We start from the raw sequence: 25,817 nt of genomic DNA on the forward strand, positions 1-25,817 counted from the left end.
AAGTCTGCTGCACTTGGGGGCTAGTTTGCATGTCAAAGAAGAGGAAGCCGCGACACCTCTTTCGAAGTTTTCTCTTCTATCTTCCGCGAAAAAGGGGGGGTCCTGTATTTCTGTATGCCATTGGGCAAATCCGGGTTCCCATGTTTGCTTGTAGAACGCGTTTCTGCATAAAGCGCCTACTTTCCGTGACAAGCAAACGGGCCTTTAAGGTTGCTTTTTCGACTGTGTAAACCCATGGCACACCCCCTTACCCTGAAAGGCTTGTTCTCTCTCTCTCTCCCCCCGGGGACGGACCATGAAGCTCGATCATGGTCGAAACCGAAGAAAATCGAGCGAGTTGAACAATTTCCCATGTCTTCATCACACTGTGGGGTTTGCTTATCCATTTCCTTTGCTTTGAAAACGTTTTCTCATAGCAAGGGAAAGCGAGCAACGGGTTTGAATTGAGAACGCGATATTCCAAACGCGTCCGCGGGAGTGCGAGCGAGAGAAACAATACGTTGACCGACCTATTCCTTTCACGAAACAACGGCCTCACCAGTCAAAGTCATACCCGAGACAGGGACGTACGAGTCCGAGTCCTTACACATGGTCCCCGAGTCTCAAAGCGTACGGCCTTCACAAGCAATCAAACAGGAGCGATGCGTACACGAGAGAGGGGAAGGCATCTGGACACGTGTCGAAATATGCACGGGGAGGGATATCCACGGACGAGGGTGGTTGGGGAGCTAACCAGGGTTAAGTAAAGGCAAACCCGCCTGCCCCTGCAAGGGAGGACAAAGCGGGGAAGCCGGACGGTTGTGGAGTAACGGCGTCAGCACACGTGGCGATCGACGGGACTTGACGGCGTCAGCGTGAGGATCGCTGCCCAGCCGCCCTCATGAATGCCGGTGCAGCCAGCGTGTCTGCTTTCAAGCATGCCGGTGAACCGGAGAGCAGGAAGGGGGTAACCGGCGACACCCGGTTTCCCGGGTTAGGAAATTGACCGTGGTTGAAATGATTGCCCCTCGGGGGGGATTTGACCCAAGGGTTAAGGGGTTCCGCGGGGTGGGCAGACGGCAGAATCAGACGACTCTTTCTGTAGTCTCTCTCTCTCTCTCTCTCTCTCTCTCTGTACGAAGAAGAAGGTTAATTGGAGCTAGCAGAGTGAGGCGCCGTTAAAGCCATCGGTTCCTTCCTCCACACGCTATCGGGTTCCGCCGGCCGAGATCGGACATAGCTCGCCGGAAGTTCTAGTTTCTTCTTCTCTTTCATGAATTTTGGTTCCTCTGTGAGAGGATTCTAGGGTTTCTGAAGGAGGAGGTGGAATTTTTCCCTCTTCCTTCGTTTTGTTCTTCTTCTGAGACGGAATTCAAGGGATTTCTGTAGAAGGAGCGAGGGTTACTACTTTTTGTTCTTAATTTTTGGTCTTCTAGTTGTTCCGGGACGCTATTGATGAGGTTTCTGCAGAGGGAGTGAAAGCTAGAAGCTGTTTCGTCGTTTCCTTTGGGCATCTTCGTTCTCTGGTTGTTCTGCGACGCGATTGTAGGGGTGGAGCCTGGGTTTTTTCGTTCGTTTGCTTTTTGGATTTGGTGTTTGTGGTTGTGGTGAGACGGTTTTCACCGGTGATCGGTGGCGGATGAGGGGCTTTTCCGAGTGATTCGTTTCAATGGAGATGGCGTCGTCGGAGGTGTCGATCAAGGGAAGCGGGATCAACGGGAGGGGGGAGAGCTTCTCCTCCGCGTGCAGCGAGCCTAACAATGGCGGGTTGGGGCGGAAGGCTGTGGCGGAGCTGCCAAGGCGATACGGCGGATTTGCGGCCGGCGATGAAGGTAGTCTCTGCCGGGGTGGGGGGGTTGGGTGGGTTGTTAAGATTCCGGATCTCGGATCGGGTTTTGTGTTTGCTTGGGATTTTTGTGGAGGATGAGGAAAAACTTAACTTTAGTTTTCTGTTTCTTGAAATCCTTATTGTTGATTTTGCTTTAGAAATGGAGGATCCACTGTACAACGAGCTCTGGCACGCATGCGCCGGACCGCTGGTGACCGTTCCGCGACAAGGCGAGAAGGTTTTCTACTTCCCCCAGGGCCACATAGAGCAGGTGCGACGGGATTTCCTGATCTAGGGTTGGGCGGACGGTTTTTTAGAGGGATTTTGCTCTTGTATTCCCCAGATCTGAGTACTCTGGGTTGTTTTCTGTGGTGGTTGTGTTATGTTTCAGGTGGAGGCATCGACGAATCAGGCGTCGGATGAACAAATGCCTATCTACAAGCTTCCGTCGAAGATCCTCTGTACCGTGATCAACATACGATTGAAGGTCTGATGCTTCAGATCTTACACTCTTTCTCTTTCCTTTGGCGAACAGTTTTTCCACTATGTTTTGGTTGATTTTGCAGGCCGAGCCGGATACAGATGAAGTCTTTGCTCAGATGACGTTGGTTCCTGAGGCAACGGTATGCTGCTTCTCCATATTGAAGTTAGGGTTTAGTTTTTTTTTTCTCCCCTATGCTCGTTTTATCTTAGTTTATGCGCTGCATATAGGCTTATAAAGCATGGGTTTTCCATTGCTGCTCTTCTTATGTCTTCTTCGTTGTTCATTTTGGGAATTGCTGGTATAGAAAAATGAGAACGAGGTGGCGGTAGAGACTCCACAAGCTCCTCCTCCACATCCTCGAGTTCATTCTTTCTGCAAGACGTTAACAGCCTCGGATACAAGCACCCACGGTGGGTTCTCGGTGCTGAGGCGGCACGCAGATGAATGTCTCCCGCCTTTGGTGAGTGGTCTAGTTTACTGGCTGTTTGTCTGTTTATTTGGCTTCATTTACCCCTTGTTTTCTCCCTCTTGGTTCTGCCGACGCCTTACCCTTGTTGGTTGCAGGATATGTGTAGGCAACCACCGAGTCAGGAGCTGGTAGCAAAGGACTTGCATGGAAAAGAATGGAGTTTTCGGCACATCTTTCGAGGTGTGAGGTTGATTTGCTTTCAATGTTTGCATGTTGGGGAGTCAGGGCAGATCTGGTGTTTGTGCTTGCTCTTTTATTTCTTCCCTTTTTCCTTTCGAATTTGTTCACCCAATAACCCTAGGCGTCCACTTCTACGTAACTTTTTGGCTGGCTGACCTACGATGTGTGGAAATGATGCTCAAGGAAGATGCAAACGCACCTTAAGAAACTTGAAGAGGCAAGAAATTGCACAGATTACCTTAAGAAATTGCAAGAGGCTAGCTTTGTTCTATCATTGTGGGTTTTGTTTCCTGTGATTCTGTGGCGGTGACTAGTGGGTGTTTCTTTGGGATCTACTGTCAGCTATAACGGGGTGCTATAAAGAGTGAGGTTGTCAGCTGTCACATCCAGGGTAATTTTTATTCGGATGACTAACTTGTGTTGAATAAATGACTACACAGATTTCAGGTCCATACCTACGTTAGATTATCCCTACTCCCGAGCTTTGTCTTTAACCAAAAATGGCTTTGAAACTCCATTGTGAGCTTTATGGTGAGATCTGTAGGGTTGCTTGCTTAGACAACCGAGGTACAAAATTTGTAGCAAGCTTTAATATAGAGGTCTACTAATGAGATTGATGGGTTTACGAATGAGCAGTAACTGATCTTTAAAATAAGATGAATGAGAACCACATAGGCAGGGTCTCTTCCTATGGGAACTAGGTAAAGCTTGGTCTTTGTCTTTAGATTTTTGAACTAAAAGTATTCTCTGCTGAAATTTTCTGTTCGTTCATATGTTGGTTCATACTCTTGTCTGAAATGCCATTTGAAAGTGTTTTCTATTTGTATTATTTTTATGATGAGCAGGTGGGGGAATAGACCCATGGGATTCCTTCCTGAGACCCATTATGCCATGTTTCTTTATAACGCAATGCTGTCAAGCGACCTGAAAGTCTGGATGTTATGCTACGGCATTTAGCTTTCTACTTTAAGTGCTTGTTGTGTTGGATAACTGGAGATATATTAAAGACACATGGTGGTTCCTTCTTGTAGCTTTGTCGCCTGCACTTCACATCCTATTTGGATTGTTTTACTTTTGCTCCTGTCTGTATGGTAGAACACCTTAATCTTGTTAATTTTATTCTTGTTTAATCTACAAGGAAACAGAGAATGTTATGAAAGGGCTATGAACTGCACTGGCTATCAAACTTACCAGTGTAATGAGCTTCTGTGTTGGTGATTTACTTGCTCTTATAGAAAGTTGCTTGAAAATGCACCAGCAAATACGTGAGTACATGGGGAATTGACATTACAATCTGTATTAGTATCTATCTGTTTGATCTCATCTTTCAATGATCATGTTGTGTTTCCAATAATGTGTTACATATTGTTTTGCTAATGTATGCCATCGTTAAAAAAAGGCTTCATCTAGCATTTCAAAAAGTTATGACAGGTGGCTTTCTATTGAATCAAGTTTTGTTCCAGTAGAACTTTCTCTTTAATGCTTTCAGAGTTTTGTTTTGCTTGAACAACATGTAATAGTTATTTTACTCTTAAGTTTTTAATCTGTTTCAATGGTCTCTGGTAGAAGAATTTGCAGAATTTTCTGGTTTCGATAGTGTCAATTTTGCACAAGAATGCTCAAAGTTTTGTTGCTTTATTAGCTTATGTGCCAGTATTCTCTTATGTGGTGATATTCCCATCTGTTCCTGTTGTTCCAGGCCAGCCCAGAAGACATCTGCTTCAGAGTGGTTGGAGTGTCTTTGTTAGCTCTAAGAGGCTTGTTGCTGGGGATGCTTTTATTTTTCTAAGGTGTTCTTTCTTCCCTGTATTTGTTGGTTTTCAGTTCTTTCAGTTGGTTTAACATCAGACTGATACCTACTTAATGTTTTGCAGAGGTGAAAATGGTGAACTTCGGGTTGGCGTTAGGCGTGCCATGAGGCAGCAGAGCAATGTTCCATCTTCTGTCATATCTAGTCACAGTATGCATCTTGGTGTCCTTGCAACAGCATGGCATGCTGTACAAACCGGGACTATGTTTACTGTGTACTACAAGCCTAGGTATTGGACAGATTTATAATCTTCATTTTTCACAGAAACAATTTCAAAGGCCAAGTTTTATGTAGGCCATTCATTTGGTTGATCTCAGCTTTTATATTTCTGAAGTTTGTGGTCTAGGCCTGGCATCTGGATGGATGCTGATCTATCTTGTGCATGTACCATCTTGGTTACTTGTTTACTATTTTACAGAAGAACTTGTTTGAATGCCATAAGAAGTTGATTTGTTCAAGCAAGGCAAGGTGACTAGTACTGAACACTTAGTCCAGGACACAGGACCTAAGCAAATCTGTTAAATCTCGAAGGTGGTTTTAAGGATCTGAATGACTTTGCCAACCACTTGTACTTGGTTTAATGCCACATTAAACATGATTTGCGTATGCTATACATGGGCTTCATCCAGCTCTTTTTTATGTTTTAAAAAACCTCAAAGGCCTAATGGACATCCTATAACTAAACCAGTGTACATTGACATTTTATTTTTGGGATTTGGAATGTTAAGTAAAATTAAAGTATGTGGGCATGTGGACACAAAATATGATAGAATATTTTAATATATATGTCTATGGGACAGTTTTTGGTTGCTTTGACTTGCTGCATCCTATGTCACATAGGTGCGGGTCCGGCTGCGGATGCAACTTAGGTGCGGGGAGGGTATATATATAATTTTTAACAGTTTTAAGTTAACACTACGTGTATGTGTGTGCATTTATGTATTTATATATATAATATAGATAAAAATGTACTTGATTAGGGTTAACTGAATCTACTTTTGGATAGAAATGGACCTCAGTGTGGTTGACTTCACCTAACACAATGGAAGCTGTGTCCAAGTGTCGCACCTGCCTGGGTGTGGGTGTGACACGGGTGTGGTGCCCTGTTAGAAGAGTCTGTGTGAGTCTGTGACATAGGCTGCAACTATCCAAGTTGTTGTAGGTTATGTCTGACATGATTTAATGGGTGGCTTCCTATTACTCAAAATTGTAAGCGTGATCCATTATGAAGTCCTTGTTGTTTCCCCTTTATTAGGGAACTAGTCAATTGAAAGCCATGACCCTAAGATGTTCATCTGATGGCTATTGAGATCTATATTTTTTTTATATAATGTAATTTCTACTGTTTCTTCTGTCATCACAATTGCTCTACATTGTCTTCTGTAGGACTAGCCCCTCAGAATTTATAGTGCCATTTGCACAGTACGTGGAATCCACTAAGAACAACTATTCTATTGGAATGAGATTCAAAATGAGGTTTGAGGGTGAAGAGGCACCTGAACAAAGGTATGGTGTGTGGAATTTTGCTTCTCTTTTCTTTTTTCTTTTTGACTCATTTAAATTGCCATGGCTAATAACAATCTTCTGCTATTGACCTCTCTTATACGTCTTTCTCTGCCATGAGTCAGATTTACGGGTACCATTGTAGGTATTGGAGATGTTGATCCCACTAGGTGGCCTGAGTCAAAATGGAGGTCCCTTAAGGTATGTCATGAAGACATTTTTTCCCTGAGAACAGTTTGTACAACCCGTGTGTATGCCTGATGAGTTTTCTGGATTGGTTTTACCAATTGTGTTCAGGTGAGATGGGATGAAACGTCTTCTGTTCCTCGCCCAGAGAGAGTTTCTCCATGGCAAATTGAGCCTGCTTTGACACCTGTTGCTCTAAATCCACTTCCTGTTTCTAGACCCAAGAGGCCCAGAGCAAACATAGTGCCTTCATCTCCCGACTCTTCTGCTCTTACTAGAGAAGGTGTCTCTCTCTCTCTCTCTCTGCCACACAAATGTACACTTAACTGCCTTATTAGTTTGCACATTGTTTGAAAACCATCTTTTATTGTTTCCAGGCCCACCTAAGGTTGCAGTTGACCCTGTTCAAGTCCATGGATTTTCAAGGGTCTTGCAAGGTCAAGAAATCAAGACCTTGCGGGGAACTTTTGCTGATAGCAGTGAATCTGACAATGCCCAGAAGCCGGTTGTGCTATCACATCTGCAAGATGATGAGAAAATGGATGCTGCATCTTCATTTAGGAAATTGGGTTCTGAGAACTGGATGTCATTGTTCAGGCCTGAGCCTTCTTACTCTGATCTGTTGTCTGGTTTCCGGGCTCCGGCTGATGATGCCCATGGCTTTGGTGTGCCATCTGCTGACCAATCTCGTGAGGAAGGTAATCCTCTAGTGAGGCAGTTTCAAGAGCAAGGAGGCAAGTTTCAGGCACAGGGAGGCTCTTGGCCTATAATGCCTTCCAATTCGTTGATGAGGGAGTCAAGTACACGTTTGCCAACAAGTGCTAATGAACTGCCTTATCAGAAACCTGGGACTTTTATATGTAGTAGGCCAAGTGTGTACCCTGTGATGTGCAATTCCACAGTCGAACAGCAACCAGGTAACTGGCTATTACCTCCAACGCCATCTCATATGAACAGTCCATCTCATCCAGTAGGAAGACCTCAGAGTGGCCTATATACACAACCGGAGTCTGCTAAATCTAAGGGTGAAGGAAACTGTAAGATTTTTGGCATAAATCTTACGGGCGCTCATCAACATGATCCTTCTTTATCGCATGCTAAGGTATCTGATGAAACAACTTTCCATAAAACTCAAGCCCTAGAGCCAGACCAACTGTCAGAGCCTTCAAAATGTACAAAATCAGTGGATACATTGTGCAGTGACAGTGACCAAGAGAAGGCTTGCCAGCCATGTCAGCAGCTTTCCAGAGATGCACATAGCAAACCTCTATTGAGTTCAAGCAGGAGTTGTACTAAGGTACTCCATATCAGTTCACCAAGTCTTGTGTTGTGCGTTTGAGTTGTTCATGTTAATGATTCATTCTTTAAGAGAAGCTTTCCAACTAGTTGATCTTTTAAATATTTTTGGTTGTTTATTTGAAGACAACATTTTCCATACCTGGGCTTGGGTGTCTTGTTAATACACCATCTGTGTTTCCTTTTAGCATGTGGGGATAACCCAGTCTGTAAAGATGTTGGTGCCATTAGGTTCTTCATGTGCTTGCATGCTATCAAGGCCTCTAAGGTATGAAAATTTCCTTCAGGTTCACAAACAGGGTAGTGCGCTTGGAAGATCTGTGGATCTCGCAAAGTTCACTGGGTATGAAGAGCTGATAGCAGAGCTGGATCATATGTTTGAATTCCTGGGGGATCTGATGAACCCTAGCAAAGGCTGGCTTGTAGTTTACACTGATAATGAAGGTGACATGATGCTTGTGGGAGATGATCCATGGCAGTAAGTTCATCAACTGTCTAATGGCTTTTACCTTCAGTTTGTCACTTTTATTTTTTGTGAGATGACATTCACTACCATGGTCGGTTCAAGCCCCCGTTTCTGTCTGAAGTTTTCTAGTGTCGGGTATTCTTGTCTGTAGGGATGTTCTTGGAGTGTGGTTGGTTCCTTTTTTTTTTAATGGACTTTGGTAAAAGTGTACCTTTGATTCGGCACTCGGGTTGGATTTAGTATCTAAAATGGTTGGATCCAAATTCTGTTTCGTCCTGCTATCTGACAAGTTCCTGTAACCTGTGAGCAATGCCCACTGTTGGGTTCTGAACCTGTTGTGATAGAAGCATCCTGCAGTGAGGTTAATAGCCACCTGCATTTTGAAACTTTGTGACTTGATGTGTCTCTTAAACTCTAAAATGAGACAAACCTATATCCCAATCCAGTCACTCCCACAGTTTCCGTTCGATTTTGGTCAGGCCTGGATGACATTTTTATACAGATTCACTTTCAGTTGAGTGATTTCATGTTCGACTCCAAATCCAAAGCTTACTCTCGTCTAATGCCCATTCAGTTGGGTTGAAATATGGTAATCCAAACTGAATCTGACTTGTTGACATGGCTGTTATTTAGAAAACCATCAGATTATGCTGTTAAAGGCATTGGGTACTGCAAGTGTACCAGCATTCCATTCCATTATTAAGATTATGTCCTTAGCTTATCCTCCCACAGGTCCAAGCAGATGCTATCTATTATCCTCACAATAGTTTGGATATTTGAATCTCTCTCTCTCTCTCTCCGACTACTTGCTATGTCATCTATATGATATCATGTCTAACCCACAATTTTATGTGAAAAAACAGAGAATTCTGTAGTATGGTCCGCAAAATATTCATTTATACACGTGAAGAGGTTCAAAGGATGAACCCAGGATCCTTAAATCAAAAGTCTGAAGAAAGTTCAGGTGCTGCTGAAGGTAGAGCAATTGCCAGAGACCCTAAATGCAACTCTTCATCTACAGCAGCTGCTACTTCTGAGAACTAGCATCTTGTCAAGCGGGTTCACTGGTTCAGGTGAGTGAGTGAACTTGTATTTGTTAAGGGTCATTTTATTTATAATGCGGTAAGGATTAAGCTGTGAAGTTTGTTGCACAGTCATTCGTCCATGCTGTATCTAGGATTGTCAGTCACTTGCAGTTTATGATGTTTTGAGAAGTTTGCCTTTTCAAATATGTGAGGCTTGTTGATTTTGATTGTTCTCGATTCTGGTGTGTTGTTTCAAGAGCATACAAGAAATGGATGCCTTCCACTCCCAATCAGCAGGAGGGAAGGCTGTGGGGATGCTCAATGGCGTTTGAAACAGCATGCACATCATTTTTTATTGTCCTTGTATGTCTGAGAGCTCCCACGTTTCATGTGGTAAAACAATTTAGTCCTTGTATATATAGTATAGGGGTGTGATACACTCTGATGGGTTTACTGTTTTTAATTGTTGGTTCTCAGAAATCAGTTCTCAGGGTTGATTGTTGAGCATGATCATATAGAACACCTTTTGAGATATGCCTTGATGTCACCCCTCTTAGGAGTGGATCTGATTATCCACTTCACGAGAAATGGGGACTGGCCCATGCAGTACTCCTGGCTTACCAAATCTTTGAAAATTATGAAGTGAAATTGTTATTATACTGCATTCAACTCCCGTCTCTGTTCTGTGCAGGTTTTTTCGTTTTCTAGATATGACCCCTCTGCTTAGGGGCGCTGTTTTGTAGCTGGTGCTTCTTTTCTCTACTGTATGTGTATTGAGGAGGTGCTGTAATATCTCAGTTTTGCTTTCTATACCCGTTTCTTCACTTGTGCTAAGCAAGGTAAGGGCTGCCTTGCTTCCTCAAAACTGCTGGTTGTATATAGCATCTTGATTTTTGCCCTAGCCCAAATGGTAATTTGTAATAACCTTCTACGAATGGTATCCTTTCTGTCTCTCTGCTGAGCTATCTTGGGGTCTAATTTCCGAACAATATGATGGGCCAGCTCCCGTTTTGTTAGGTATTATGCATGTAAATTTCTCAAGGGGAAAGGAAACAAAAAAGGAATTCATGCTTTCTTCAGAGAGTTCGCCTTTTGGCACACAGAATTGCTGCACTTTCTGTTGGAAAGTTTATACATGTACGAGATACTTCGATTGTTACACAGGTACTAGAAATCATGGTTGTAGGTTAATTAAACCTTATGGATGTACTCAACATAGCGTATTTGATATTGATATAAAAATATGAATTTTTAAGTCATGCCCATGATCCAAAACTTGTTTTCTACTAAATAATGCTTATAGATCAACTAAAAAAGTTTTAAGAAATGTGACAATCTAATGCTTCTAGCAATTGTATTGCATGGAAAATAGCAATTGTTGTCCCTTGAGTTTACCATTCTGTTGCGTAGGAATCTTCCATTATATTGGTCAACCACTCAATGTCTTTATTCAGTTTTATGCTCGCTGGCGCGCTTGGGAGCATACGGATGACTATGGGCCTCAAAATGTCCATGGGTGGACTACGTGTCCCGACATGAAAGGTTGTCAAAACGCATTTGAATTTGTCAGCTGGAGACCGAAGTTTTCTGTAGGCCGAGGCTTTTCATGGTCGCACGTGGTGCGTTCTGGTTGGGTCTAGCTGTCCATTCCATGTTGCGTCATTCAGAGTCCCCTTGGCCCTATGCACGTAGGTTGCGTTCTCCCTACGTAAGCCCTTTCCTAAATTTGAGTGTTGTCAGTATCGGTGCGTATCGTATCGTCAGAAAATTTATGAATCAGCTATTTTTAAATAAACGTAAAAACAGCTTGAAAGTAATTTGGTAATATTATTTCAATGTCTTGAACACGTTGCACGTTATGATTGACATATAATTTTTTCAATTTTTGGCCTGATTCAGAACGATTCACTTGAGAATTTGTCGGCCAAACGATACAGGTTCGATTCCGATACTGACATTTCAAGTAATGTTCGAGATTTTTACAAAGTTCAGTCCCAGTAATAAACTTGGGAGTCAAGATGGCATTACCGTTGGCCCGGAAACCTTGGGTGCTACGACTTTTGCGGTCGCTTGACTCAAGCTGTGGTTCCAAACTTCGCTGCCTCCTTAATTCCATTAGTTTCTTGCTTGACCCATCCTGTCCCTAGTCTTTGTAGTTTCACCTCTCCTTGAATACTCGGTCTTGTAATGGAAGTGAAGGACCAATTCTCCAGTCCTGGTTAGGGTGAGAGGTCCGGTCCCATTATAAGATTCCGAAAAAGAAATGGTCCTGGCCTGGAAAAAATGGTATGTTGTTGGTGTTGTACATACGTATCGGCAGAAAAAGAAAATCGATGCTCTCCACTCCTGAATAGGCTATTTTTTAATAAATATAAAATTATTGAAAATTATTGTTTTAATGAATTTAACACACGTCACGTCTGATTGACACTTAATATTTTAAAATTATTTTTTGGCCCATTCAGAATGAGTAACTTGAGTATCGTATCGGCCGTTCTCCTGAATCGTTGGCTAAACGATACAGGGCCGATACCGATACTGTGGGGGTCGTTTGTCATCTGTGAATCACCGATTAAAGGTGTTGTCAAAGGACGAATCCGTGAATATGGCGTGGACCCACCCTGCTTGATGGATAAGGCTCGTTTGGTGCAGTTATCGCACCTGGGTTCGCAATTTTCGATGGGGGCTGAATTTGGCAATTGAATAAATGCTTTCACTGTGATTGGCTTCAAGTGTGGGTCCCAGATCACGGGCTCAATTTGTCAGCGAGGTACGTGGCCTACTGAGCTCATTGTCGGTTTGTAAGTTATAAATCTACAGCCACACTGGTAACTTTGGGGGAGAGAAGTTAAAAGCTTTTTACCATCCAACGAGTCAGCTTGAATCGGTTCAGGTGGGGACCGTTACAGGACTCGAGTCGTGTGGTGTTGTGAGAAAAAGCGAGCGTGAAGGAGCTGCTAAGTGGCCCCAAAGGGTTTTGGCGTAGTGGGGATGATGCGTCATAGGCCACTAGTCAGGTGGTCTTGGTTCAAATTTTATGGGTTTCACCCATTGCATAAGCTGAAGCGTGGAGACTTCCTTGGGGCAAGGGGTAAGCCCGCAGAGTTTTATGCTGACAGGACAGCGTAGCTAGGTATCTGATTCTGGGAGTGATTTTTTCTTGTAAATATCAAAAAGAAAAAAAGAGCTGCTTAGACAAGTTGGGTTTCATCAAACTACTGCAACTGCCTCTGACACCCTCATATTTCCTCCGGTACCATCCTCCCAAAAGCAGCCTAATTGATTCTTGAATATCTTCTTTCCTTTAGTGTCAATTATAAGAATTGGATTGACCTATTACTTGCTTATGGGCTACTGCTTAAAACACATGATTATCACATTTAACTGACTGTTTTTGATAATTTACTTGGAAAACATGTGGTTATATTAAGACTTTTTTTTTCTATTTATAACTCGAAGAAACCACACCCGGCATGAAGACCTAGTTGCGCTAGCTCAACCTGTCATAACTACGTCGTCGTGCTGGCAGCATAAAACTCTCCCTGCCCCTGGGGCCTATGCTATGCGTTCGCTTGCGCAGAAAAGCAATCGCCCATGAAAATTGAACATTGACTGCCCGTCTAGCAGCAAGGTCCCCACCCCACTAAGCGGTTATATTAAGACATGGAACTGCTTTTTAGCCCTTCAAGTTCTTTTGTGAACAAGAAACATGTCAAGAGTATTTAACTGTTTTACGTGATTAAATCATGGTACGGCAAGTGTTACAGGACCTATTTACATGAGGGGTCCTGCCTAGCCCTTCAAGTTTTGTTTTTTTTTAATCGAAAAAAAAATTGTTATAAGACCAGTTTCTATTGGCTTATGAAGAATCCTGGGTCTGTGGTCCTGCGATTTCATCACCTCTTGTGCCTCCTATAAGTTGTATTATTTATTGTCATAATCACCATCTAAGCAAGTTAAGGCGTTGCCAAGCCGGCTCTTGTTGCAGTGTGGCTGTTGTAAGCTCGTGCAAATCATAAAGACAAAGCAGTACTGACTACTGGCAAAGCAGACAAAAACCATTAGCATGACTCTTGTTTTGTCTATTCAAACCAATGTTGTCAGTATTGAAATCGGACATGTATCGTATCGTTTGGCCAACGATGGACCGATACCCATTCTCAAGTGAATCATTCTAAATTCGTCAAAAAATAATTAAAAAATACTGTGTCAATCAGCACTTGTGTAAACAATAGAACAGAGAACAAGACCAACGAAAGAGACACTAGATTTATGTGGTTCGGTGCTGGGGTCACCTACATCCACAACAAGATTTACCACAAACGTGTGGGTTCTCTTAGAATAACCAATATATATATATATATATATATATATATATATATATATATATATATATATAAGAGTTTACAAAAATAAGAGTTTTACTTTCACTACAAGAAAAACGTTAATTAGCGACGGATTTTTTCTATCGTAAATTAGCGATGGATTAGCTAAAGAAAACTAGCAGTCGCTAAAATTGAAATTAAACGCGAGATTAGCAATGAAAAAATTCTATCGCAAACACCATCGCTAATTAGCGATGGATTACATTGCATCGCAACTTAGCGACATAATTTTTTCATCACTACTCTGTCTCTAATTAGCGACGATGTTTATGACAGAATTGTTTTGTCGCTAATCCGTTGCTAATTTTTGATATAAACCCGTCTAACGCACGGAATTCTCTCTCTCCTCTCTCTCTCTCTGATTACCCCCAAACCCTAACTCTCCGCCACTCGCCCCTTTGCCTCCAGCGACCCTCACTGCATTCGGCAACCTTCCCTGCCGCCGGCAGCCCATGCTGAAGCCACCCCGCCGTTGCTCCCTTCCCTGAGCCCCGATCCTTGCCTCACCGGAGGCCACCCCCAAATCAGGTTCTCTGTCAGTGTTGCCCCCGCTCTCCGGTGACCCACTGACAGCTCCCTTCGGAGACCTCATCGGCCACCTCTCATTCTCCTCCCTCGATCGTTCCTCCTCTGTCGCCTTTTTCTCACTGTATTTCGGCCACCCAACGCCGGCACCACCTTTCTCCACTCTTCTTCCCTCTTGCTCGTCTGTCGATGCCGACGCCGATGACCTCCTCCCCCAGGTACACCTATTCCCTTCTCTTCTTCTTTCCCCTCATCTCTCTCTCGTTCTACCCTTTGTCACCCAGCGGGCCGGTGGAAAGGGTCAGGATGCCCCTCCCCCCCCCTTTTTTTTTTTCTTCTTGGTCCGGCAGGGGCCATCGGCCCCTGTCCCTCTTTTATTTTTCGTAAGGATTGATGCCCTGCCCCTCTTTTATTTCTGGCAGGGGCCGATGCGCCTGCCTGTCTCTCACCCCTGCCCTTTCTCTCACCCTTTCTCACCTTGCTCGCTCGATATAACCCCAGCCTTTGCCTCGCTCCATAGCCGACCCGCGATCAGATCCCCTTCGCCGGTGAGTCTGCAGGTATACCGCCTCTATCTCTTTGCCAGGTGGTGGCGGAGCCTCTGCCACATCTTGATGAGTTGTTTTCTCTGTCGTATATAAATATGTTTTGCAGGTTCGTAGCTGAGCTAATTGTGTAATGCTTAAACATTGCATGCGGCTAAAAATGCAATACAAAAAGAAATAAGAAAAAATACAAAGACAATAACAAATTATCTAAGTGATACAAGCGCATCATAAATTATTTAATTTTTTGGATACAATATTTTTCTGTTCACACACTCACTTAGTTGTAGATATCTAGGATTGCTTTGATGGAGTTCGGAGATGATGCTGAGCATGATTTTAATGTATAAAAATAGAAATATTTTTATTTTTGGAGTTTGAATTTCATGCTAGTTATGGTAGTAGTTAGCGGGATATTGGAGTGTGTTTGTTGCAGATACATGTTTGACATTGTTTTGATATGAATGTATTGCAATGTTTGATGTGATTGTATCTATGCTTATATGAAGTTATTTTCAATTTGATTATGCCTTTTATGTGAAATTGTATCATGAAAACATGCTTCAAATGAATGTATCGACGTGTTATGAATGAGTTTGCACATGAAAATGAATGATAAGTTATCAATGCTTCAAACATGCTTCAAATGAATGGTTTTGCATATGAAAATATTAAGTTGTCAATGCATACATCATAGTTCTTGTGATTGAATGACATACACACACACACACACACACACACATATATATATATATATATATATATATATATATATATATATATATATATATATATATATATTTGTGTGTGTGTGATATATATATTAAATCATTACATCCACCATGAATGTATGATAAATTAGATATTTTTTTCATCATATCATTCTTATGATTCTCTTTTAATTGGTTAAGATAGTATCTGTAACATCCGTTGCCCAAAATGGCTGCAAACCGTGAATAGATGTATCGTAGGATAGTTGACAATGAGGTATCACATGAATATATGGATGGTGTTGACAGTTTTATTGAATTTACAATAGCAAGTGGATCTCATAGGTCAGATCAGGTGCCCTTGCATGATGTGTAAGAACAATTGATTTGTAGAACCTCATGACATTAGATATCACCTATATAGAAAGAGTTTTGTAAGTGATTATCAGAATTGAACACTTTATGGTGAAGAATTTTGGAACAATTCTGACGCACGGGTGGATGTGGTGCACGATAATTCATATGTGGATTTGATATTTGATGTCTCAAGTTCAGAACTGGGTTCTGCTATGAGTCCTAGTGATGTACCAACTGGAATAGAGGAAGAAGCAACAAACGATGCATATAGTAGATTTTATGATTTACTTAGAGATGCCGATGAGCCACTTTGGAATGGTTGTGAGAGTCACACTATCTTGTTTGCAGTTCTTCAATTAATGAATTTGAAGTTCGAGTATAATTTGAGACAATCATGTTTTGACCGTCTGTAATCTATTGTGAAGAGTATGTTGCCTTAAGATGAAAAATTGCCACAAAATTTTTATCATGTGAAGGTTATGGTCAACGCTTTAGGTATGGGGTATCAAAAGATAGATGCTTGTTTAAATCACTGCATGTTGTATTTCAAAGATCAAGAAAATAACAGATCATGTTCGTCTTGTGAGCATCCTCGGTTCAAGCCCAAGACAAGAGGCAATGGTAGCACGAGGTCAAAATAAGTGTCATACAAGTCGCTTCGCTACTTTCCTCTCACCCCTAGATTACAACGATTGTATAGGTCTTCAAGGACAGCTAAACACATGAGATGGCATGCAAATAAAGTTCGATATGATAAAGACAAGATCATGCATTATGTTGACGCGGAAGCTTGAAAGCACTTTGATCGCACTCATCAGACCTTAACAATGAAAGTGAGAAATATTAGGCTAGGTTTATGTACAGATTAATTTAATCCATTTGGGGGTAGATCAACTCCATACTCATGTTAGTCAGTATTTGTTACCCCATACAATCTTCCTTCAAGCTTGTGTATGAAGCGTCAAAGTCTTTTTTTGTCTCTATTGATCCCTGATTCGACATCTTCGGACCGAAATCTTGATGTATATTTAAGGCCATTGATTAATAAACTGAAAATACTATGGGATGACAGTGTTCTCACGTACGATGCTTACAAAAAATAAAACTTCAATATGAAGGTTGTTGTTCTATGGACAGTCAGTGACTTCTTTACATATAGTATGTTATCTAATTGAAGCACACATGAAAGATTGGCATGTCCGTATTGCATGGTGGATATAAAATCTTTTAGATTAACATATGGAAGGAAGCTGTGCTGGTTTGATTGTCACCATCGATTTTTACCCAGCGACCATCCATTCTGAAAACAAAAGAATGGGTTTCGAGCATGTACAACTGAAATGGAAGGTCCACCTAGAAGGTTGTCTGGCATTGAGATTTTAAGCTGATTGCGATACTTTTCATTTGGACTGTCAGATACCCGTGGTCCAACGCCCTTTCTTGGATTTGAGAAGGATCACAATTGGACAAATAAATCTATATTTTGGGAACTACCATATTAGCCGACCTTATTGATACGACATAATTTGGATGTGATGCATGTAGAGAAAAATGTGTTTGATAATGTATTAAATACAGTAATAAATGTCAAAGAGAAAATAAAGGATAATCTGAAGGCTCGTATGAATTTAAAAGTAATATGTAAAAGACCAGAATTAGAACTCAAAGAGTACAATGACAAAGTACTGAAACCAAAGGCAAGGTACGTGCTTGGAACTCAAAGAGTTGAATTCAACATTTTTCTAAATCTCTTTTTGTTAAGACCTCATCCTTCTAAACCGAACATTTTATTTCCCAGATCTTAGCTCAATGTGATTTGGTTGTTGCAGTAGATAGTTTTTAATTTACAGTACTCTTGTCTCTCATCTTCAACTTTCTTTTGATAATCTTTATCATGTATATAGTTTCCTGATTTACAAGACTCACTTCTCTCATCTTTAGCTTTCTTTTGATAATCCTTATTGTGCATACCATTTAATTTCTTACTAGTATCACGCCCCCTCAAATTTAAGATGTGGTAAAACCATAACAAAAGTTTGCTACAAGGATGATCGAAATCTGATTGAGGGAGAGCTTTAGTTAGAATATCAGCAACCTGTCCCTACGAGGGTATGAACTTGGTGATTTGCCTTTCTCTCATACAAAATGACAATCAATTTTAACATGTTTCATTCAAGAGTGAAAAGCAAGCTTGATAGTAACTTGAAGGGCAAACAAATTATCACATAATAGTATAGGTGTTTCAGCAAGAAAAACACCAATATCATAAAGTATAAAAGACAACCATGTGAGTTCTGACATGGTGGATGTCATGACATTGTACTCTGCTTCAACACTTGATCTAACCACTGAGTGTTGCTTCTTGGCACTCTAGGATATACAATTGGCTCTTAAAAATATGCAAAAACCTATAGCATATCGCTTAGTAATTAGACATCCTACCCAATCAGAGAGGAACTAAGACCCATGTGTCATTTAGATGCAAAGCTTTGATTTTTTTTCCATAGCTTGACACCATCCAAGATTCTTTAAGGCTTCAGTCAAACTTTTTGGTTCTAAGGGAAACACCCTCTCTATGAGAACTTGTCTCATTGTCACTAGGATTGAAAGTGTTGTCTTGAACATTTGGCTAAATATATTTTTGATCACTCAAATTTGAAGAGATGATTTGATTTTCATTAATCAAATTTGAAGAATTCTCTTGAAAACTATCAAACTGTCGACTATCTATAGGAGGTTCAACTCTGTTATTTGAACAATGGCAATTGTTAGAATCAAGAAAATTGACCAGCTCTTCATTAGACGCTATAGATGAAAAAAGTTTTCCAGGTTACGGATATGGGAAGGCATTCTCATCAAATACTACATGCCTAAACAAAAATACACGATCAGAACATCGATACTTTTTATGAAACTCACTGTATCTTAAAAAAATACATGGCAATGATCATAGTTCAAATTTAATTTTTTTGTACTCCTTGATATATGAAATGCATATGCAACCAAAGAAACTTAAGCAAGAATAATTGGGTTCCTTTGTTAGGAAAAACTCAAAAGGAGATTTCATATTGAGAGTGGGTGATGGTTATTGATTGATCAACCAAACTGCTTCTACTCAAAACCGAGCAAAGAGGTTGCTATGAACAGTCGTAGTCAATCCCAATTTGGTTATAAAACTATGTTTGCACTCAGCCATCCCATTTTGTTCAGGTGTCTTAGGACATGTCTTCATATGCCTAATGCCTTTGCCTTTTAAAAAAAAATCAACTCTTTGTTGTTAAACTCTCTCTCCCCCCCCCTTCATTCATTTGAAAAATCTTGATTTTCTTTTCAAATTGAGTAAGAATCAAACTATAGAACTCAATAAATTTTATCATGAGTTCAGATTTAGCTTTATAGGATAAAACCAAGTAAAACACAAATATTCATCAATAAAAATAACATAAAATCTCAAATTTTGAACCAAAGATATGGTCGTTGGCCCCCACAAGTCACAATGAATATTGCCAAATGGTTTAGAGCAATGTTCATCAATTGAAAGAAAATGTAACTTACTCATTTTGCTCATTTGACAGCTTGGGCAAATAGAAGATGATTGCCTTTATGAAGTTATCTCAATTCTTGCTTGGCCAAGAAATCTATCAACTGCATATTAGGATGACCAAGCCTTGAGTGCCACACGTCCTTATTGACTGATCTAAACTGAGAAGAATAAAAAACTTGCTTATTTTCTAAGGTGACATCATAGAGCCCTCCAATCCTATTGTGCGTCACCACCATCTTATTGTTGATCTTGTCTTTCACCAAAAAACCATTAGCCAAAAACTCAAAAGAATATGACATGTCAGAAGTCAAATGACTAACTGAAATTAAATTCTTCTTAATCTTAGGAACAACAAGAACATTTTCTAGTTTTAAGCATTGATTTCCAACATTCAAATTTGCAGTACCAGCATGAGTAATTTCAAGAGTAGAACCATCACCAATCATAAGTTTTTCTGGACCATAATTTCTATTAAGATTAACGAGTTTACCTGAGTCTGATGTGATATGGGCAACCAAGCATTATCTTGTCCATCTGACAGAGTAGTAAGAGCCTGTGAAATATCTTTTGATTAAATCGATGCCAACAATTGATCGTACTATGATTCGACTTATTACAAATTAATTTGGCAAACCATTCCTTTCTCCTTATTTTGATTTTGATTTGACCCTTGGCCATTGTTCTTAGGACCTAATTGATTTCTTCGATTAACGGTTTACCCAGCTTAGTAGGATATCGATATTTCTGGTACCCAGTCTTGTCCCAGAAAAGCAACGTGATGACTAATACCATCATTAGCATGAAGATCATGTTTGCTCAGATGACTTTGCAACAAACCAACTACTCACTCATATGAAGGGATCAACAGTTTCAACATCGTTGTTACAAACGATTCATAGCCGGATCCAAGTCCATTTAGCAGCCAAAACACCTTATTGTCATCATTTATTGGTTTGCCTGTAGGAGCAAGTTCATCATATACATTCTTTAAATTTTTTATATAATCAACCAATGATGATTCATTTTTGCGATGAAGTTGCAATTTTTGGACCAAGAGAAACTCACGCTCTTTAGAGATATGAGTAAATAAGGTTGTCAAGGCATTCCATACCTCTCAAGACGTTTGAAAACCCACGACAATGTCAAGCACTTCTTCAGTGAAGGTCCCAGTTATCCACCCTTGCAACAAACAATCAGATTTCCTCCATGCCACATACTCTGGATTCAGAACGGTGTTGTTGCTGATTTGGATGGTCGGAGGTGGCATGAGATATTCACCATAAAGAAAACCCATAATATATTGACTTTCAATGAGGCCAAGAAGATGAGTTGAACACAGTAGAAAATTGTTGTGATTGAACTTTTAGTGTCACAAAGTTGGTGACATTCAGATTGAACGAATATGGATACTTGATCAAACTTGTCGATTTTGCAGCCATGACGAAGAGTGAACCACACATGTACAAAGAGAGAAAACGAAAAGCTCACCGGGCACTTTGCTCTTATACCATGTAAATAAATAAAATAGAGAACATGATAAGAGAAAGAGACATTGATATTTATGTGGTTTGGTGCTGGGGTCAACTACATCCACTGCAAGATTTAACACTCACTCAACATGTGGGTTCTCTTAGAATAACCTATATATATATATATATACAAGAGTTTACAAAAATTAGGAGATTTACTTCAACATTTTTCTAAATCTCCCTTTGTTAAGATCTTATCCTTCTAAACTAGAAACTTAACGTGATCTGGCTGTTGCTATAGATAGATTCCTGATTTACAGGACTCTCTTCTCTCATCTTCAGTTTTTTTTTTTTATAATCCTTATCGTGTAGATAGTTTCCTAATTTATAGGACTCTCTTCTCTCATCTTCGGCTTTCTTTTGATAATCCTTATCGTGCATACCATTTGATTTCTTACTATTATCAACGTGCCATGTGTTAAATCCATTAAGATAATATTACAAAAATTAATTTTAAGCTATTTTTACATTTATTAAAAAATTAATAACCGATTCAGGTCAGTATCTTATAGAATTTCTGGCAATACGACTGACAACACTGATTCAAACATCTTGAAATTTATCTAATATGAAAACCGAAGATTTCTTTTCTGATTTTTTTGCGTAGATAGCTCGGAGGGTTCCATACTATGACCGTGTTGTCTACAAGTTTCTACGCGTTTCCTCTGTTCTTTCTAAATTGCAATCATCAAACTCGTCCTTTATCCATCCATCTGTCATTTCCTTATTCAAAGTTGTGTGATAAATTTGTTTAATCTGCTTACCCTCACAAATTATCTAAGCAAGAATTTCCAAAATAATACTCAACCATTCGTAAGTGTTGCTCTGGCATTATTCCATGCTTATGCAAGCCTTCTCTCTCTCTCTCGTTTTAAGATCTGATCTTAACCAGCAATTTTAATTTGCTATGTTTTCTTTTTGTAAGGCAAGCTGGGGTTAGGCAGACCCCTACCAGTTATACAAACATATCCTTTAACAAATCATAAATTTTGTTAGTTGACATTCTATTCATTAATTATTTTGGCTTAAAAATTATCCTTAACGATTACATGGTCAACTTCACTTTTTGCTAGCTATTGTTAAGGACTCCGTCATGCTAGTAGATATCCATTGCACCCTCTGCAATAGGCTGAATATATATTTTTTCCCTTTTTTTTTTGGATGACCGGGAACGGTCACTGTCGATCTGGTGTAAAAACATCAGGTCCCCCTTGCCCGACAAGGAGCATATGCAGTTTCAGCCGCACCACCCGCAGGTTTTGAACTCGTGAGGTCCCTTCAGCTTGCTGATGTTCACGAGTCACCTCTACCACAAGACCAGAGCCCTGGTGGCAACCTTATTATGATTCCAGTTCTTTTGTAAAGCTGAGATGTGAGAAAAATCCTCTTCTTTTCATTAAGATTCAAAGAAGACTGATCTGATTGGCATCAAGCATCAGTTTGTTTTTAGGTGCCTTAATTTTCAGTTTGAAGTGGGCAATGAGAGATTACCAATTGGTGTGAAAAAATGCAAAGAAGTCCTGATAACAATTGCCTTGAGAAGTTGCAATTCTGACAGATTGACTTACTATTAAGACCGCCAAAGCACAACTCAAAATACGTGCCTCACAAGGTCAAGATCTAACACTCCCTGAGTTTTATGCTGCCGGGACAGTGACCGTAAGTATGGCAGGCAGAGCCAGCGGGGCTAGGTCTCTATTCCTGGGGGCGGTTTCTCCGTTTAAATATCAAAAAGGTGAAGATCAACAATTCGTAATAGGCATCTGATGACGTTGTCCTAACCTAAGGGGCAAATACAATTTATAAGGTCAAAGGATAAAGCTAAAATTCATCAACTTTACTCCCATTCCATAATACTGATGCTTCGAAGAAGAGTTGAAGATTTCATGCAACCATCAACCTTCACCTCCAATTTCATATTAGTGTGATACATAATAAATTCAATACAACTATGAAAAAATATACCATGACACCCTACAGTGTGGTACACACTCTTGTATCTTGTCACCAAATAACCGTACAAATGTGTTTAACTTGATTTATTTACTATATTAGCATGTCTAATACACCATAAGATTTCATTTTTGAGATGGTGAAAATCAATGGTTCACAATTCATGAAAATAAGTGGTTTAAAGATGTACAAACCATCGTATTCGAGTCAACTTTAACAGATGAACATGATAAATTATAGAACATGCTAAACAACATCCAATTGTTATATTTTGTGCTTGGAACTTAAGATCTATGTAAATCAAGTGTGTAGTACGGTACCACCATGGAAGTGCCCTACAAACATATAGCCCTAACAGATTTTAAAACGATGATAGTCTGCCGGCATTTGAATGATACTTCAATCGACCAAGAAGCAAGACCTCCTGGAACCAAAGGTCAAAAAAACACCTCATGCAAGTAGATATTGTAGGTGAAAGAAACGCCAAATGACGCTTACTAAACATTAAAAATTTATTGCTCTTAGCACGAGTCATGTTCTGCAAAAATGATGATGATAGCTCATCCATTTGGGGACTCACCTCCACCAAGAGCGCACTGTAACTAATACGTTGGCCAGCTGCGGAACTGCTAAAAAACAAAGGAGCCCGGCAACGTTGTATGTGTTAGGAATATTGTTAAAGTTTGACATGGCATAGACAAGGTAACATAATCACACAAGGACTGGAATTAACGTGGTTCGGCTATGCCTACATCCACGGACTAAAACCTCACTACTCTCTTTATTCAGTTATGCAATATGATCCACAATACAAAGCTTATATAGACTATTCTGAACAGATAGGATAGACTAGAAAACAAACCGAATAGAGTTACCAAGGTAACTCGGTAAGTTCTGGATAAGGATATGAAAAACCGATCTCCTTATCGCAGGGAGTCATATCCATCCACACTTCCAACAATCTCCCCCTCAAGTTGGTTGGCAGATATCGATCTGCCCCAACTTGTGCAAGATATCACAATGTCTTTCTTTTCCCAAGGCTTTAGTAAATATATCTGCTAGTTGATCCTAGCTTTTGACATGGAGAATTTTAATGACTCGAGCCTGGATTTTTTTTACCGACAAAATGACAATCGAGCTCAATATGTTTAGTTCGTTCATGAAACATAGGATTAGCTCCAATATAGATAGGGGCTTGATTATCACACCTTAACTCCATAGGTTCATCAACTCTGATTCCCATATTTGACAGCAGGGACTTGATCCATATAAGCTCACACGATCCAAGAGCCATAGAGCGATATTTCAATTCAACACTTGATCGAGCAACAACATTCTATTTTTTGTTACGCCAAGAAACAAGAATGCCTCCAAAGAACATGCAGTAACCTGATGTGGATCTACAGTCATTTGGGTCTTCGACCCAATCTGCATCAGTGTACCCAACAATGTTTATTTCCAGTAGTTCCCTTTAGGTACTTGAGAATTATGCATGCTACCTAGAGATGAGTTTCTTTAAGTTCATGCATGAACTGACTTAACAAATTGACCGCATACGTTATGTATGGTCGAGTGACGGTTAAGTAAATAAGATGACCAACCAGCCTTTGGAATTTGCCAACATCACTTACTTGTTTTCCATCTTCCTTTCTTAATTTGCTACTCATGTCAACGGGAGTATCTATAGGCTTGGCGTCAAGCATACCAGTGCCTTTAATAAGATCAAGAATGTATTTCCTTTGACAGATGAAGACCCCTTTGCTTGAATGAGCAACTTCTAAACCAAAGAAATTTCTGAGAATTCTTAAGTCTTTGATCTTAAATTTTTTATGCAGTTTCTTTTTCACCTGTTCTATCAAAACTTATTATTTCCTGTCATGATTAAGTCATCGACATAAACAAGAATAAAAGTTGTCTTTAATCCCTGGATAGAAACAAACATGGAATGATAAATTAAAACCCATTTCAACAACAACCATACTTAACTTAGCAAACTAGGCTCGTGGAGACTACTTAAGGCCGTATATGGCCTTTTTTAATTTGCAGGCAACTTCTTCACGATTTTGAACATGATATTCTGAAGGTGGTTCCATGTATATTTGTTTCTCTAGATCTTCATGAAGAAATGTATTTCTGACATCAGACTGATACATTTTCCAGTTTTTGTTCATGGCTATCGAGACAAGGATTCTTATGGAGTTCATTTTGGCTACAAGAGCGAAGGTTTCATTATAATCAACACCTTTCGTTTGAGAATAGCCTTTCGCAACAAGTCTAGCTTTGTATCTTTCGATGGAGCCATTGCTATTACAGTTTATTTTGTAGATCCATCGACATCCTACAATTTTTTTTCCTTTAAGACGGGATACCAGTTGCCAGGTATCATTTTTGTTGAGGGCCTGAATTTTTTCTGCTATCGCTTTTCTCCACTGAGGATCAAGATTGGCTTTTTGAAAAGTGTTAGGTTCATGGTGAGAGTAAACACTCAGGCATAGGATATGTAGGACGACAAGAGGCCTTTAAAGGAAACATACTTTTGAATGGGATGACAAGTGAAATGCGTGGGTGAGGATGATGCCAGGTAAGTATAGAAGTCATTCAGGTGGTCGTGAGACGCAGGTCAATCTTCTAGTAGGGGCGACAAGGACTTCATGGGAGTTTGGTTCATCAGCAGTGTTTTGATTAGACTCGGCTGGAGTGATCATGGATGGAATAGTAGGAGCTACAAGAGTTTCATCACAATTTTGGACATTGAGTAGAACCAATTTTCGTCCTTTTCAATCTCCTCCTGCGGATGAACCTAATCAAAACAGGTAACAGGTTCATGAAAAAACACTCTTGCTAAAAAAATGCACATCTCTTGAAATATAAATTTTTCTTTGTTGAGGATCAAAGCATCCATACCCCTTTTTGACATTAGAGTATCCCCAAAAAATGCATTTAACTAACCTGGGCTCAAGTTTGTCTCGGTGTTTGATTTGGAGATGAACAAATACTTTGCATCCAAAAACACGTAAATGGGAGATTCTAATAGGCTTATCAT

The 25,817-nt window shown here is 40.2% G+C and overlaps 1 protein-coding gene across 3 annotated transcripts; it reads left to right on the forward strand.

Annotated features, from left to right (window-relative positions):
- The first annotated feature begins 1,009 nt into the window (after positions 1-1,009).
- Positions 1,010-10,305, forward strand: LOC149833506 (auxin response factor 2B-like). 3 transcript variants are annotated; one of them, XM_090015164.1, is made up of 15 exons: positions 1,010-1,811; positions 1,966-2,078; positions 2,199-2,294; positions 2,374-2,430; positions 2,596-2,751; positions 2,856-2,940; positions 4,640-4,730; positions 4,815-4,979; positions 6,137-6,256; positions 6,379-6,454; positions 6,551-6,722; positions 6,817-7,736; positions 7,924-8,213; positions 9,065-9,274; positions 9,918-10,305. In XM_090015164.1, exons 1-14 carry the CDS (start codon positions 1,649-1,651, stop codon positions 9,243-9,245), a joined length of 2,685 nt encoding a protein of 894 aa, XP_089871290.1. In that variant the 5' UTR covers positions 1,010-1,648; the 3' UTR covers positions 9,246-9,274; positions 9,918-10,305. The 3 variants fall into 3 exon arrangements, with proteins under 3 accessions (XP_089871290.1, XP_089871291.1, XP_089871292.1); XM_090015165.1 differs by having other exon boundaries at positions 8,023-8,213; XM_090015166.1 differs by lacking the exons at positions 9,065-9,274; positions 9,918-10,305 and having other exon boundaries at positions 8,023-8,217.
- Positions 10,306-25,817: the final 15,512 nt, after the last annotated feature.

Source organism: Nuphar pumila, chromosome 7 (assembly GCF_984573655.1).
Source record: "Nuphar pumila chromosome 7, dmNupPumi1.hap1.1, whole genome shotgun sequence".
Taxonomy (NCBI): domain Eukaryota; kingdom Viridiplantae; phylum Streptophyta; class Magnoliopsida; order Nymphaeales; family Nymphaeaceae; genus Nuphar; species Nuphar pumila.

Bases quoted from the DNA above. Each gene is read 5' to 3' on its own strand.
- LOC149833506 (XM_090015164.1), top strand. From the start codon at position 1,649: ATGGAGATGGCGTCGTCGGAGGTGTCGATCAAGGGAAGCGGGATCAAC. The intron at 2,079-2,198 runs GTGCGACGGGAT...GTTATGTTTCAG, and splicing joins CCCAGGGCCACATAGAGCAG to GTGGAGGCATCGACGAATCA. The intron at 2,752-2,855 runs GTGAGTGGTCTA...TGTTGGTTGCAG, and splicing joins ATGAATGTCTCCCGCCTTTG to GATATGTGTAGGCAACCACC.